Genomic DNA, 14,380 nt, shown 5'->3' on the forward strand with positions numbered 1-14,380 from the left:
AGTAAAAGTCTAATTGCCCCCATTTCCTGAATAAATCCTAGCTAGCTAGGTAGCATAATGGAAAAGGCATCAGGCCTGGAGTCAAAGACTTAAGTTAAAAATCTATCCTCAGGTACTTACTAGCTATGTGATTCTAAGCAAGGTATTTGACCTCTGTCAATTTCCTCAAGTGTAAAATGGGAATGATAATAGCACCTACCTTTAAGGGTTTTGTGAAGATCAAATGAGATAATATTTGTAAATTGCTTAGCACAGTATTTGGCAAATTGAAGGTATTTAATAAATGCTTTTCAGGGGCAGCTAGGTGATGCAGTGGATAAAGCACCAGCCCTGGATTCAGGAAGACCTGCGTTCAAATCCAGCCTCAGACACTTGACATTTACTAGCTGTGTGACCCTGGGCAAGTCACTTAACCCTTATTGCCATGAAAAGAAAATAAAGCTTTTCCCCCTCCTCCCTCCCCCTTCCCTTCTCCTTCCTTCCACAACTCACAAGATTATCCTCACCAGAACACCTACTTTCTCTGACTAGCTTGTATTCCCCACCCACCCAGTGATGCAATGATGTTACTCTAATTCTGAATTACCTCCCTTAATAGCTCTATAACTCTTGGTTCAGAGATACCCTCCCCTTTTACCTTTCAGAGATTTCCTATAACACCTGCCTTGAGCTGCCCACCCCCATTCCCAAAAAGAAACTACAGACACTTAGGAAATTCTAGTCCAGGGCATCCTTTAGCCCCCTTATGTCCATCATGATGCTCTGGTCATACACATGCACACAGTCTTTCAAGGATACAGAATACAATCTACTGAATGATAAGTTGCATGGAACATTTTAACATATTTGAAAGGTCTTAATTCAAGCAGGTAAACAATTGCAATCCAAAGTCCCCATGGGACATTCCCTAATATCACTTACAATTCTCGGTAAAGACTCAGCTCATCCAGGGATCTGCAACGTACACCTCTGCGGCTGGCCGGTGTAGTTGTTACAGAGAAGTCCATCGCCCTGCCTCCCTTTGGCTAAGGTTCAATCTGGAAAAGATAGTCTGTATTATGTCCCTCTATTGGTTCAAGTCCTTTCCAAATGTCCTACCACTCTAGTCCTGTGTCTCTCCGTGGAGCCCATATCTAGTGTCCCAGACAAATTAAGTTTCAATGCTCTCTGCCACTTTCCTGACAGAACTGACAGAAGGGTTTGGTCCACCCGGAGTGCTTAGCACCTCCATCCCACGTTCTCCACTAAAGTTTTTGCTCTAGCTCTCAGGGCTAAAACAATTAGATTTGCTTCCTGTCAAGGCTGGTTCCCCTGTCCCATCACCTCTGGGTGAATTAGTCATTTATATCCCCAAAGCACAGAGGAGCCTAAGAGCTACACAGTCTAGTCTATACTCAAGCATTCTCTAGCAATTCAATAGTTGTGAGTCTTATTTCTCTAATCCAATAATAACATACCATCCCTTCTCAGGCAGATATAAGCTTTGCTGTTAAATCAGAGAAGCTAGATCCCCGGCAGGTTCAGGCTGATGACCGTTTTCACTGGGGAATTGGGATTCATATCCAAAAGGGACAAACTTGAAGTGGGTCAGGGATCCAATCTGTGATTGGACAGGCTGGCGTGGAAGGTTTCTGCCAGGGTACGTCACTCAATAGGAGGGCCAGAAAAGAACAATTTTAACAGTGAGTTGTTTTGATGGAGAATCTCTGAAACCTGAGGCCTTTGATGTCGTACAGCTTCAGTTCCCCTGAGTAAAAATAGTCCTTTTCACTCAGCCACAAGACTTCAATTTGTCTGTTGGGAGACTGGAGGAGAGAAAAGCTGGACTGTGCCTTCCAGCCAACCTGGGGACTGGACTGGGATTTTATGCTCTGCATTTGTCAGGAGTGGTCTTTTCTCACCAGTAGCTGTTTTCATCCCAACCAGGAAGACCCGGGTACCAACAATCCTGCCTGTGACATGTACTCGCTCTGTGACTACGAATAAGGCCCTGGACTTCTCTGAGACTCAATTCTTACATCTGTAATATGGGGATGAGTCAGCATGGCATTGTGTAGAGTGAGACCATTTCTGAATCATGACCTAATTTCAAGTCCTGCCTTTTGTTACAAAGTGGCCACATGACCCTGGACAAGTCTCTTAACCTCTCTGAGCACCAGCTAACTTTCTAAGATGATAAGTTGCAGATGGAGGAGCCTCGGGGCATTGGCAGAGGAAAGGCCTCATGGAGAGAAGCTGCAAATCATACTACCAGTCAAAAACGTATATTATCAATACCTGTGGTACCTACCCCACAGGGTTGTTATTATTAGGCTGAAGTGCACAGGGCTACCCAAGATAGATAGGTCATAGTGAAGAGTTCTGACAAAAGGTGATCCACTGGAGAAGGAAATGTAAAACCATTTCAGAATCTTTGCCAAGGAAACATTATGGACAATACTAAAATAATAAAAGAAATGACATCAGAAGATGAGCCCCTCAGGTTATAAGGTGTCCAACATACTAGTGGGGAAGAGTGGAAGATGGCTACAAATACCTCCAGAACTAATGAAGTGACTGGGCCAATGCCAAAAGGGAATTAAGATCTGTGAACTATGATAAGCTGAATGTGGTCAGACAGGAGGTGGAAAGATTAAACATGAACATCTTGGGTGTCACTGAACTTAAATGGATGGCAATGGGTGAACTTAATTCAGATGATCACTATATATACTACTGTGGGCAAGAACCCATTAGAAGTGGAGTAGCTCTCATAGTCAATAAAAGGGTGAGAAAAGTAGTATTGGGGTATATCAGAATTGATAAAATGATATCTGTTTGAATCCAAGGAAAACCATTCAATACCATAGTAATACAAGTCTATGCTCCAACCACTGGTGCCAAAGAGGCCAAAGTTGATCAGTTCTATGAAGACTTAGAAAATATTCCAAAAATTACACTTAAAAAGGATATCTTGAGGCAGCTAGGTGGCACAGTGGATAAAGCTCCAGCCCTGGATTCAGGAGTACCTGAGTTCAAATCCAGCCTCAGACACTTGACACTTACTAGCTGTGTGACCCTGGGCAAGTCACTTAACCCCCAATGCCCCACAAAAAAAAAAGGATATCTTATTCATCATAGGAGATTGGAATTCTAAAGTTAAAAAAAATTAAAAGATAATTTAAAAAACAGGGAAGTTTGGCTTTGGAGTACAAAATGAAGCAGGGTAAAAACTAACAGACTTTTGTCAAGATAAATTTCAGGTCATAGCAATTTTTTTTCAACAATCCAAAAGGTAACTCTACACATGGACATCACCAGATGGTCAATATAGAAATCAGATTGATCATATACTTTGCAGCCAAAGATGGAGAAGCTCTATACAGTCAATTAATACAAGACTTGGAGCTGATTGTGGCTCAGATTATGAGCTTCTTATTGCAAAATTCAGACTTAAGTTGAAGAAAGTAGAGAAAACTATCAGACCATATGGGTATGCAGTAGAAGTGAGAAATAGATTTAAGAGGTTAGCTCTGGTAGATAGAGTGCCTAAAGAACTATGGACAGGGGTTAGCAATATTATATAGGAGGCAGCAACAAAAATGGTCCAAAGGAAAAAAAGAACAAGAAAGCAAAATGACTGTCTGGTGAGGTTTTACAAATAGCTAAGGGAAGAAGGAACACAAAAGGGACAAGAGAAATTGAAAGATGTACCCAACTGAATGCAGAATTCCAGAAAACATCAAGGAGAGACAAGAAGTTTACTTTTAATGAGAAATGCAAAGGAAAAAAACAATAGAATGGGAAAGATATCTCTTGAAGAAAATTAGAGATATCAAGGGAATATTTCATGTTAAAATGGACATGATAGACAAAATGGTGGGGACTTAACAGAAGCAGAAGGGATTAAGAAGAGGTGGCAAAAATACACAGAAGAACTATACAAGAAAGAGTTTAGTATCACTGATGCTACCAACTACAATGCTGTAATTACTGATCTAGAGCTAGACATCCTGGAGAATGAAGTCGAATGGGAAGCATTGATAACAATAAGGCTAGTGGAGGTGATGGAATTCTAGCTAATGTATTTAAAATCCTAAAAGATATTGGTGTTAAAGTGTCTCAATCAATATGACAGAAAATTTCAAAAAACTCAACAGTGCTCACTGGATTGGAAAAGATCAGTTTATATCCCAATCCTAAATGAGGGCAATGACAAAGAATGTCCAAATTACTGAACAATTGCCTCATTTCACCTATCAACAAGACCATGCTTAAGATTCTGCAAACTACGTTTCAGCAATATGTGAACTAAGAATTACCAAAAGAACAGACTGGCTTTCAAAGGCACAGAGGAACTGGAGACCAAATTGCCAACATTTGCTGGATTATGGAGAAAGCAAGGGCATTGCAGAGAGACATCTACTTTTTCTTTATTGATTACCCTAACTGTGTGGATAATAATAAAATATTGCAAGTCCTCAAAGACATGTGAGTACCAGATCATCTTACTTTTCTCCTGACTAATCTGTATACATTTCACAAGCTACAGTTGTAACCAAATATGGAACAACTGATCGGTTGATTGGAAAAGGTTAAGATTGGAAAAGGAGGGGGCAGCTAGGTGGCACAATGGATAAAGCACTGACCCTGGATTCAGGAGGACCTGAGTTCAAATCCAGCCTCAGACACTTGACACCTAATATCTGTGTGACCCTGGGAAAGTCACTTAACCTTCATTGTCACACACACACACAAAAGATTGTAAAAGGAATATGGCAAGGCTGTATATTATCACCTTATTAATTTAACTGATATGCATAGTACACCATGCAAAATGCCAGGTCAGTTATGAAGCTGGAATTAAATTGTCAGGAGAAATATCAACAATCTCAGACATGCATATGAGATCACTTTGATGGCAGAAAGGAAAGAGGAATTAAGAAGCCTCTTGGTGAGGGTGAAAGAGGAGAGGGTAAAAGCTGCCTTGAAGCTTAACATTGGAGGGCAGCTAGGTGCAGTGGATAAAGCACCAGCCCTGGATTCAGGAGGACCTGAGTTCAAATCCAGCCTCAGCCACTTGACACTTACTAGCTGTGTGACCCTGGGCAAGTCACTTAACCCCCATTGCCCTGCAAAAAGAAAAAAGAAAAAGAAGCTTAACATTAAAAAAAAATACACTAAGATCTCAGCAACTGGTCCCATCACTTCCTGGCAAATGGGGGAAAGAAATGGAAGCATTGTCAGATTTCATATTCTTGGGCTCAAAGATCACTGCAGATGGTGACTGTAGTCATGCAGTTAAAAGATACTTGCTCCATGGAAGAAAAGCCACAGCAACTCTGGATTGCATAGTAAAAATCTGGGATCTCACCTTGCCAACAAGGGTCCATATAGTCAAAGCTATAGTTTTTTGTTTTTTTTTCCAGTAGCAATATATGGCTATGAGAGTTAGACCATAAGGAAAGCTGAGCATTTGCAGAATTGATGCTTTCAAATTGTGGTGCTAGAGAAAACTTTTGAGAGTGTCTAGCAAGGAAATCAAATCAATTAATCATACTTAAGGAAATTAATTCAGGCTATTCACTGGAAGGTCAAATACTGAAGCTGAAGCTTAAATACTGTGGCCAAATAATGAGAAGATGGGACTCATTGGAAAAGACCCTAATGTTGGGAAATATTGAAGGCCAAAGGAAAATGAGATGGCAGAGGATGAAATGGATAGATAGATAGATAGATAGATAGATAGATAGATAGATAGATAGATAGATAGATAGATAGAAACAGTGAACATGGACTTAGACAGACTTAAAAAGATATTGGCACATAGAAGAGTCTGCTATATTATGGTCCGTGGTGTCAGGAAGAGTGAGAAATGCATGAGCAGCAACAAACTAGACAAGTATGCTTTACAAGCTTTTTGTCCATTCCCTAAAGCTGGTGTCCTTTCCTTACAATCAACTTAGTTTTACTGAAATGATAACTTGGCATCACTCTCGATTTCATTTCAGACAACTTTCACCAAGCAAGCTGAGAAAATTCTTAGGATATGAGGCTACTTGGCCAAATTACCCAGCATTCCAAGGTTGGGTGCTCCCTCTTTCCATTTAACAATGTTAAGTTATTACATAGGCCACCAGAAGAAAATCCATTTACTCTATAGGACATCCAGATCCAAGTTTGAGATCCTATGTCATCTAATGCAGGTCACTTCCCTGCTGAGATAGGATTACCAGCCTCCAAATAGGAAAAAGCAAGAAAATTTTCAACAGCACTTCTTTTTCTTCAGGATCTGCCATTTTGTATTCCTATAATTTACAACACAATTTATTTTTAGATGGCATCCTTCACACCAAATACTGCCACATGTGAGTCAGTTATGAAGGAGGAAGGCTTTAAAGTCAATCTGGAATATATTTCTATTTTCCCTCTCTCCCTCTCACATTGTGAGAGACTTCACATGGGACTCTCTATAAAAATAAATTGCATCAAGCCCAATACAAGAAAAACTCCAGATATTTAGTGAATATTTTGTTCAAACAGCAGGAGACGTAAGCTTACCTCATTGCTCTGATGTGAACTGTGTGACCGGCTGTTTCACACACTTGCAAAGCTTCATCCAGACTAATGCCCTCCATCCATATTCCACAGATAGACAGGATTTGATCCTTTGGCTGAAGGCTCCCTTCTCTGCTGCATGGTGAACCTGGCACAATTTCCAGGACATAAATGCCCTGTACATCACCTTCTAACTTCAACCCTGCAATAATGAAGTGGGAAAGAAGTGAAATTCACATTTGCAGAGCCACATGATGGCTGAAAGGTACAGAAATAGGCATTTGAAGAGGATTAAAAGTGAAGAAGGCCTATTCATATAGGATGAAACCAGATAAAGAACAGGGTAGCATAAAATAGCAACCTTGGGGACACCTCAGTGCACTACCAGCCTTCTTTGATAAGAGTTGAGCAAGCTGGTAGGGCATCTTTAATTTGCTCAGAGGAGCAAAATTTGGATACTTGCCTCTTTCTCAGTGGCTCAATATTTCTTTCTATAGCCACTTACTCATTACCAATGATATGCCCAGGTCCTAAGACACAAGGCCCCTCTCCACAGTTAACTTTAAGGATACAATGACCCACTGCTATAGCAGGAAGAAGAAGAATATTCTCACATGTACTAGACACAAATAGGGTCCTTGATTTTCAATTTCCCTCAAATCAATCAAAGGAAATAGTAATGCCCAAGAATGGCCTCTTTCACACAATAAGGCTAATGAAGAGCTGGTGAGAGATAGTCAAGAGAATTTGCCACTAAGAAGCTTAAGGGACGGGAGTAGGAAGAGGAGTACAAACAGCAGATGAAAAGTTGCTGAGAATAAAGCATATCTGGTTATAAGAGTTGGTTTGGAGACTACCTTCCCCACTAGAGAGTAGGTCCTATATATAAAAAATTGAGTTGCTTCCTGTGTCATAGCTGGATTGAGTTTTCAGACCTCATATTCAAACATATGACAAGAACTTTTTCTAAGACATGCTTCCCTTTTAATCACCTCATTCTCCACCTACTGTCTCATAAACAATTTTGAAACCTGTCCATTTATTTACATTTAATTCCTTTTTCTTCTTCACACTTCCACATAAACTTCCATGTTTCCCTATAATACTAATCTGGGTCTTGGGTTCTTTATGTACAGAATGAGAGGATTAGATTAGATAATGATAAGGCTCTGCCCCAGCTCTAATGCTCTATGATTATGTTGGTGTTTGTCCTTCATTCTCAAAGAGGACCATGACATTGGAATGATCTCATGCCTAGCACTGAATTGGGTTTAAGTGAGGGAGGGCTGTGCAAGATCACCAAGCTCAATCTCTCCTCTAAAGCCATCTGGTTACAGTGGCAAGATATATATCAGGATGATTGGAGATGGTACGGGATGTTTAAGGCAATCAGGGTTAAGTGACTTGTCCAGGGTCACATAGCTAGCAAGTGTCTAAGGTGGGATTTATGATTATGTGATGCCATAGTCAAGGGTGTTCATGCCATAGGACTACCTTATTCAATTATTTTTTTTCCTTTTTTTTTAGAGAGGCAATTGGGGTTAAGTGACTTGCCCAGGGTCACACAGCTAGTTAAGTGTTAAGTGTCTGAGGCCGGATATGAACTCAGGTACTCCTGACTCCAGGGCCGGTGCTCTATCCACTGCACCACCTAGCTGCCCCTACCTTATTCAATTATATAGCAAACAGTATAGAGCACTGTCCTTGGTTCTGAGAGGGCTACAAAGACAAGACATAGCTCTTGCCCTCATGGAGTTTATAATCTAGTAGAGAAGTAGAATATATCTCAATCTAGTAATGAGGTGGAATATATAAAATATATACACGGCGATACAGAATAAAGCATAATAAAGTGCTTTTAAGGTCTGCAAATGATAACAGCACACTGCTAAGTACATAGCAGATCCTTAATAGATGCTTATTCATTGATTGATTTCTTTTTTGTTTGTTTGTTTGTTTGTTTTTTGGTGAGGCAATTGGGGTTAAGTGACTTGCCCAGGATCACGAAGCTAGTAAGTGTCAAGTGTCTGAGGTCTGATTTGAACTCAAGTCCTCCTGAATCCAGGGCCGATGCTCTATCCACTGCGCCACCTAGCTGCCCCCATTGATTTCTAACAGAAAGGATCAATGAAAGCTTCATGGAACACATGACCTTTGGACTGAATCTTAAATCATGGGTAGGATTCTTTTATAAAGATATCTCCTTCAGACCTTGCTCCAGATTTGATCCGTCAATTACTGCTTTGATCCCTTACTTAAAAGAAAAGTGGTCAATCAGAAACAAGTGATCCAGTGATTATTTCTAACAACTTTGCTTTAGTAGTTCTCCACCTTACTCCTGAGAGGAGAGAGGCATTTGTTCTTCAGGGTCATTTTTTTCAACTTCTTAATTTTATAGAAAAAGAAATGAAGGCTCAGAGGGAGACAAGTGACTTGTCCAAGTTCCTAGAGTTGATTATATCTTAAAAGTATCAGCTTCAGGGAGTAAATTGCCAACTATTTATCAAAAGACAACCATGAGCAAAGTATTTTACTGAGCATTAAGGGACAGCCTTTTAGTATATTAATGGTATTAAGAGACAGGGATTAACAGGACAATATATGAAAATTTCCTTGTCCATAAGTTGCTTAACATGGAGAAGTAAATGGTTTTGCTCACATCACATCTAACTTTGAAGAGACTCATAAAAAGCCTGTGCCAAGTTGATTTGTTTTGGAGGATAACGGGAGGAGGTATTTTCCTGGTAGGTACAAATGTTAATTAGCAAGGAACCTGGAAGTGCCTAGTGCCCACAGCCTAGAGAGAAAGGCTTGGAAAGAAAGCCTAGATTTTCTTTTAAACTTCAATCCAGAAGGGAGGCTAAAGGACTGATGTTGAGCCTGGCTGGAGATAAATTCATCGGCTCAGCTTGAGTTATAGTTGAGGAATTATGAGGAAATCACACCCAGGAGATCGTTGGGTATACAAGGTGGGGAGGGAAAGCATTCATCTTGAATTTACATCCACTCATTTCTCTTCCCGAATGAAAATAAACAGCTCAAATTCTCAGTCTCCTGGCAGCTCCACAGTTGTGATAACAGTGATAGATGTGCTTCATTGCCTTATTCATTAACTGCCCTAACCTTGAAACCTTGGAAATGGCGTACCAAGGAAGCAGGTCCTAGTGCTAAGAATGTTTGAAATCAGACCTCACAATTTTATGGTTATTACTCCTCCCCACTTTAAAAATGGATATATTTTGTCACGTTCTGTTTATATCACAATTATTTCCCAATATGCTTCCCTCTGCTGAGCCCTCCCTCTTGGCAAAGAAAAACAATTAAGCAAACCTAATTAACAAAGCAAACAAGTCTCAAAATATAGATGACATTCTGTACTCACTGTTTCTTCTCTACAAAGAAAGAGGGTGTCTTTTTTTAAAGGAGCAGAAGACTGACAATGGATAAATATTACTGGTCTTGTATTAAAATATTCTGGCTTTTAGTCCTGGATCTGTCACTTGCTAACTTGCAAGACAAGTCCCTTAATTGCCCTCCCCAAGCCTCAGTTTATCCATCTCTGAAAATGATATTACTTGCTCTATTAACCTATTTTTTTTAACAATCGGAGTTAAGTGACTTGCCCAGGGTCACACAGTTACTAAGTGTCTGAGGCCAAATTTGAACTCAGGTCTTACTGACTCCTGGGCTAGTGCGCTATCCACTGTAACACCCAGCTGCCACTCTATTAAGCTCATAATAAATTAATCTATTAACCTGGTATTTTAATTAAAGACATATAAAAACCACAAAGTGGTAATATCAGATGTGAGTTGCTGTGATTACAACTATTACTATTAATAAAATATTAATATGGGGAAGCAGGAAGCCAGATTACCTATTGGATTTTTTTTCTATCTCTAATATAAAAGATTCAAAAAGTCAGACACTAAGGCATCTGGTAATAAGTTTGTTCAATTTTTTAAAAAATCACTCTTATTTTTACAACCTAAGTAAGTTCCCTCTGGGTTGTTCAGGAAGGACACAGAAGGCAGACAAAAAAAATAAGTGCCTCAGCCCCAAGAGAAGCAAGGTTAAGTGCTTGTAAAAATAAGGAGAGAAGGTGGGGGATAGGACCTGCTTTGTACCAAGAACTGTGCTAAGAGCTTCACGTATATTATCTCATTTGATCCTTTCAACAACTCTGGGAGGTAGGTGCTGTTATCATTCCCATTTTACAGTTGAGGAAACTGAGCAACCAGAGGTTAAGTGACCCACACAGGATCACATAGCTAGTGCGTGTCTGAGGCTAGATTCAGGTCTTACTTCAGACCCAGTAGTCAATGCACTGCACCAATTACTCATGTGAATGAGTAAAAGACATTTGCTCTTTTTGACCACTGTGTGCTATTTGGTATGCCACTGAATAATAAAAATAGTTATAATAGTATTAGCTAGCATTTGTAAAGCATGTATTAAATTGTCAGGCCCTGTGCTAAGTAATTTATTTATTTGTTTATTTATTTTTTGGTGAGACAATTGGGGTTAAGTGACTTGCTCAGGGTCACACAACTAAGTGTCAAGTGTCTGATTCCAGATTTGAACTCAGGTCCTCCTGACTCCAGGGCCCATGCTCTATCCACTGCACCACCTAGCTGCCCCAGTTCTAAGTAAATTATAAACATTATCTCATTTGATCCTCCCAACATCCCTGCCAGATAGATGTTGTTTTACAGATGAAAAAACTGAGGCAAATAGAAGCTAAGTGACTTTTCCAAGGTCACACAGCTGGCAGGCTCATGTCTTCCTGATTGTACCACCTAGTTACATTATTTTCGGAGTAGTCTTCAAACAGATGCCAAGAACACAACTTTTCTCAGCTACTTTCTAACAGGATCACAGGGCCATGGGATCAGAGGTTTCTATTTGGAAGGGACTTTAGAGATCATACAGAGAATAACTGGTGGAGCAAAGATTTGAAGCTAGGTCCTCCGACTGAATTGCTTCTCTCCTGTTTCTTCCCTAAATAGAAATACAGCTGGGCAGGACCATAACTAAATTCACCTTTGCATATTTGTCCTAAGGAATAATAAAATATCTCATGCTAGTATTAGCTCTTTAAGGTTGAATAGCCGATTGAATTCACTGAGTCATACTTGCCAAAGTTGTCTACTTAGGATTAGTCTCTGATGAGTTGGGGTCACTGTTCAAAGTTAGGAGGAGGAGGAAGAGGAGGAGAAGGAGGAGGAGGAGAAGGAGAAGGAGGAGGAAGTGGAAGAGGAGGAAAAAAAGGGGAAGAAGAAGAGGAGAAGGAGGAGGAGAAGAAGAAGGAGGAGGAGAAAGAAGAAGAAACATTCACTGAGTGCTTTAAAATTTGCAAAACACTTTATTAAAGTAACTCATATGATCTTACAACAACCCTGTCAGGCACTATTAATTTATTATCCCCATTTTACAGATAATGAAAATGAGACTCAGAGATGACAGTTGACTTGCCTACAGTCATAGAACCATGAAGTATTAGAGTCAGGATTCGAACCCCATTTTAGCTGTCAGTCTGGAATACCATGTTATCCCCATGCTGTCTCTCTTGTTACCTAGAAAAGGCACAAGACAAATGAAGGAAGTGTTATGTTCTCCATTAAGGTTCACCTACCAAGCTGTCCATCACTATCTTTCACAAGGGCTATTTCAGGCACATCCTCTGGTCTGAGGAAAACTGAAAGGTCTTCCACATGCTCAGCCACCATGGTAAGTTCAGAAGAAGCCTCAGGTAGAAGGAGTACTTTGGTGTTGACACAGGAGATCCCCTTCTCTCCATTCCCCTAAAACAACAAGCAATTCTTGAAATGATGACCCATTTCATGCACTGAAAACCTCCTTTTCCCAAATTCCATAAAACTTGGTGATAGATCTTAGCCTTGGAAACAGACCCAGTTCTTGACCACTCTCATGTTCACCTGTGAGAACATGACTGTTCTGACTTAGTCAAGTAAATCCCCCAAATACTCTTGCTACAACTACTCACTACAAAACCTTCTTGTACTCACTCTCTGATCTTATTCAAATACACAGATTCTATGATCCCACTTGCCATTCTCTGAATCCCTCACTCTAATCTAACATGAACACACACCCAGAATACATTCTTTCCACAAGTGCTTTCTCCCTTTCCATATTATAAACTAGAACATTCTCCCAAACTTCCAGTCAACATATGATGTTGGCCTTGAGGTAACTTTGTTCCTAAATGCCATTCTCTATGCTCCTCCTTCCCCCGAAACTATTTCCTTTCTTTAGTTGACTTCACATGGGTGAAAGACAAGAAAGGAATTTGCGGGGCACATATTTTTGCCTCTATTTTCCTCTTAATCATGCCACATCCCAAGCACCTGACAGATGAATTCAGCCAAATGAATAATAAATGAAAAATAGAACCACATATATCGTAGGGGCTGGGTGAATAATTGATATACTCCAGATTTCTCCCACCTACACCTAAGCTATACCCTTAGTTAATATAATACACTTACGGGGGCAGCTAGGTGGCGCAGTGGATAAAGCACCGGCCCTGGATTCAGGAGTACCTGAGTTCAAATCCGGCCTCAGACACTTGACACTTAACTAGCTGTGTGACCCTGGGCAAGTCACTTAACCCCCATTGCCCCGCAAAAAAAAAAATATATATATATATATATAATACACTTACAGACCACTCTACCAGGTAGGACTTAAAATCCCCCTACCCACAGAAGGTGATTGCATACACACACACACACACACACACACACCATGTAAAAGCATTTAGGTTATTTTTACCTACTCTTAAGAACTGGCCAGACCCTTTATGTCATAAGGGCATGGAAAAAGGGAAGGGGTTATAAGCGCATGCATTAATAAGATCTCACTGTGATGATCTCTTTGAAAAAAGTTACTCCATTAGAAAGCATGACAACTCTATTTAATATTGTGTATACAAACATAAACATGTATCTATGCTTGTTATCTTAACTAGATTGTCTGGATCAGTGATATCTTTGGTGTATGGGATTGAAGATATAGAAATGCCCTCCACCCAACAAAGGGAAAAAGCTCACCTACAGCTTGGAATCTTAGAGTTACCAAGGCCACTGAAAGGTTAAGTTGTTTGTCCAAGGTCACACAGCTTGAACTATCAAAGGCTAGATTTGAACCTAGGTCTTCCTGACTCCAAGGATTGGGTCCATGTTTAGTAAAGCATTGTGCCTTTCCTATCTGTATATGTGTGTTTACTTGAGGTTGCAATTCCAATTATGTATTAATTTGACTCTTATTATTGTTTCCCAAGGCCTCTAGTATCCCATTACTATATTGGGGTCTATTTTCTCCTTTGGGCTTCTAAGCTGTAACAGTAACTTCATTAAGAATGATGTCTTGCGCTGATTGGACCATACTATCTCTTTTGTTTTGGGTGCTGTTGTTTTTCTTTTTGGAGGTTTTTCCTTCTTGCTCTGATTCTTCTTGTATAACATGACTAACACAGAAATATGAAAAAAAAAAAAAAAGAATGATGTCTTGGGGGCAGCAAGGTGGTATAGTGGATAAAGCACCAGTCCTGGATTCAGGAAGACCTGAGTTCAAATCCAGCCTCAGGAACTTGACACTTACTAGTTGTGTGACCCTGGGCAAGTCACTTAATGCTCATTGCCCTTCCCCCCCCCCAAAGGGATGTTTCTCTATAAGTAGTTCTCCAATTTGCTTCATGACTCTCTGAATCCATAATTAATCATTTCAGATCATGTCAAAGGGACCTGACTTTCCTATCAGTGCCAGCCCAGCATATTCAAATCTTCTGTTTGATCTACTCCATTAACTTGTTGCTTCA

At 40.1% G+C, this 14,380-nt stretch overlaps 1 protein-coding gene across 2 annotated transcripts in view; it reads right to left on the reverse strand.

Moving 5' to 3' along the window:
• FRMPD2 (FERM and PDZ domain containing 2) overlaps positions 1-14,380 on the reverse strand; it is a 315,586-nt gene that overhangs the window by 145,410 nt on the left and 155,796 nt on the right. Inside the window, exons 30-31 of one of the 2 annotated variants that reach the window (XM_043980068.1) lie at positions 12,173-12,341; positions 6,541-6,739 (exon numbers count right to left, since the gene is read on the reverse strand). In XM_043980068.1, coding sequence (XP_043836003.1) covers positions 6,541-6,739; positions 12,173-12,341 — 368 coding nt within the window. Of the gene's footprint in view, positions 1-921; positions 1,038-1,457; positions 1,548-6,540; positions 6,740-12,172; positions 12,342-14,380 lie in introns of those variants that run through there. The other variant, XM_043980067.1, reaches the window with a different exon arrangement.

Source organism: Dromiciops gliroides, chromosome 2, assembly GCF_019393635.1.
Source record: "Dromiciops gliroides isolate mDroGli1 chromosome 2, mDroGli1.pri, whole genome shotgun sequence".
Taxonomy (NCBI): Eukaryota; Metazoa; Chordata; class Mammalia; order Microbiotheria; family Microbiotheriidae; genus Dromiciops; species Dromiciops gliroides.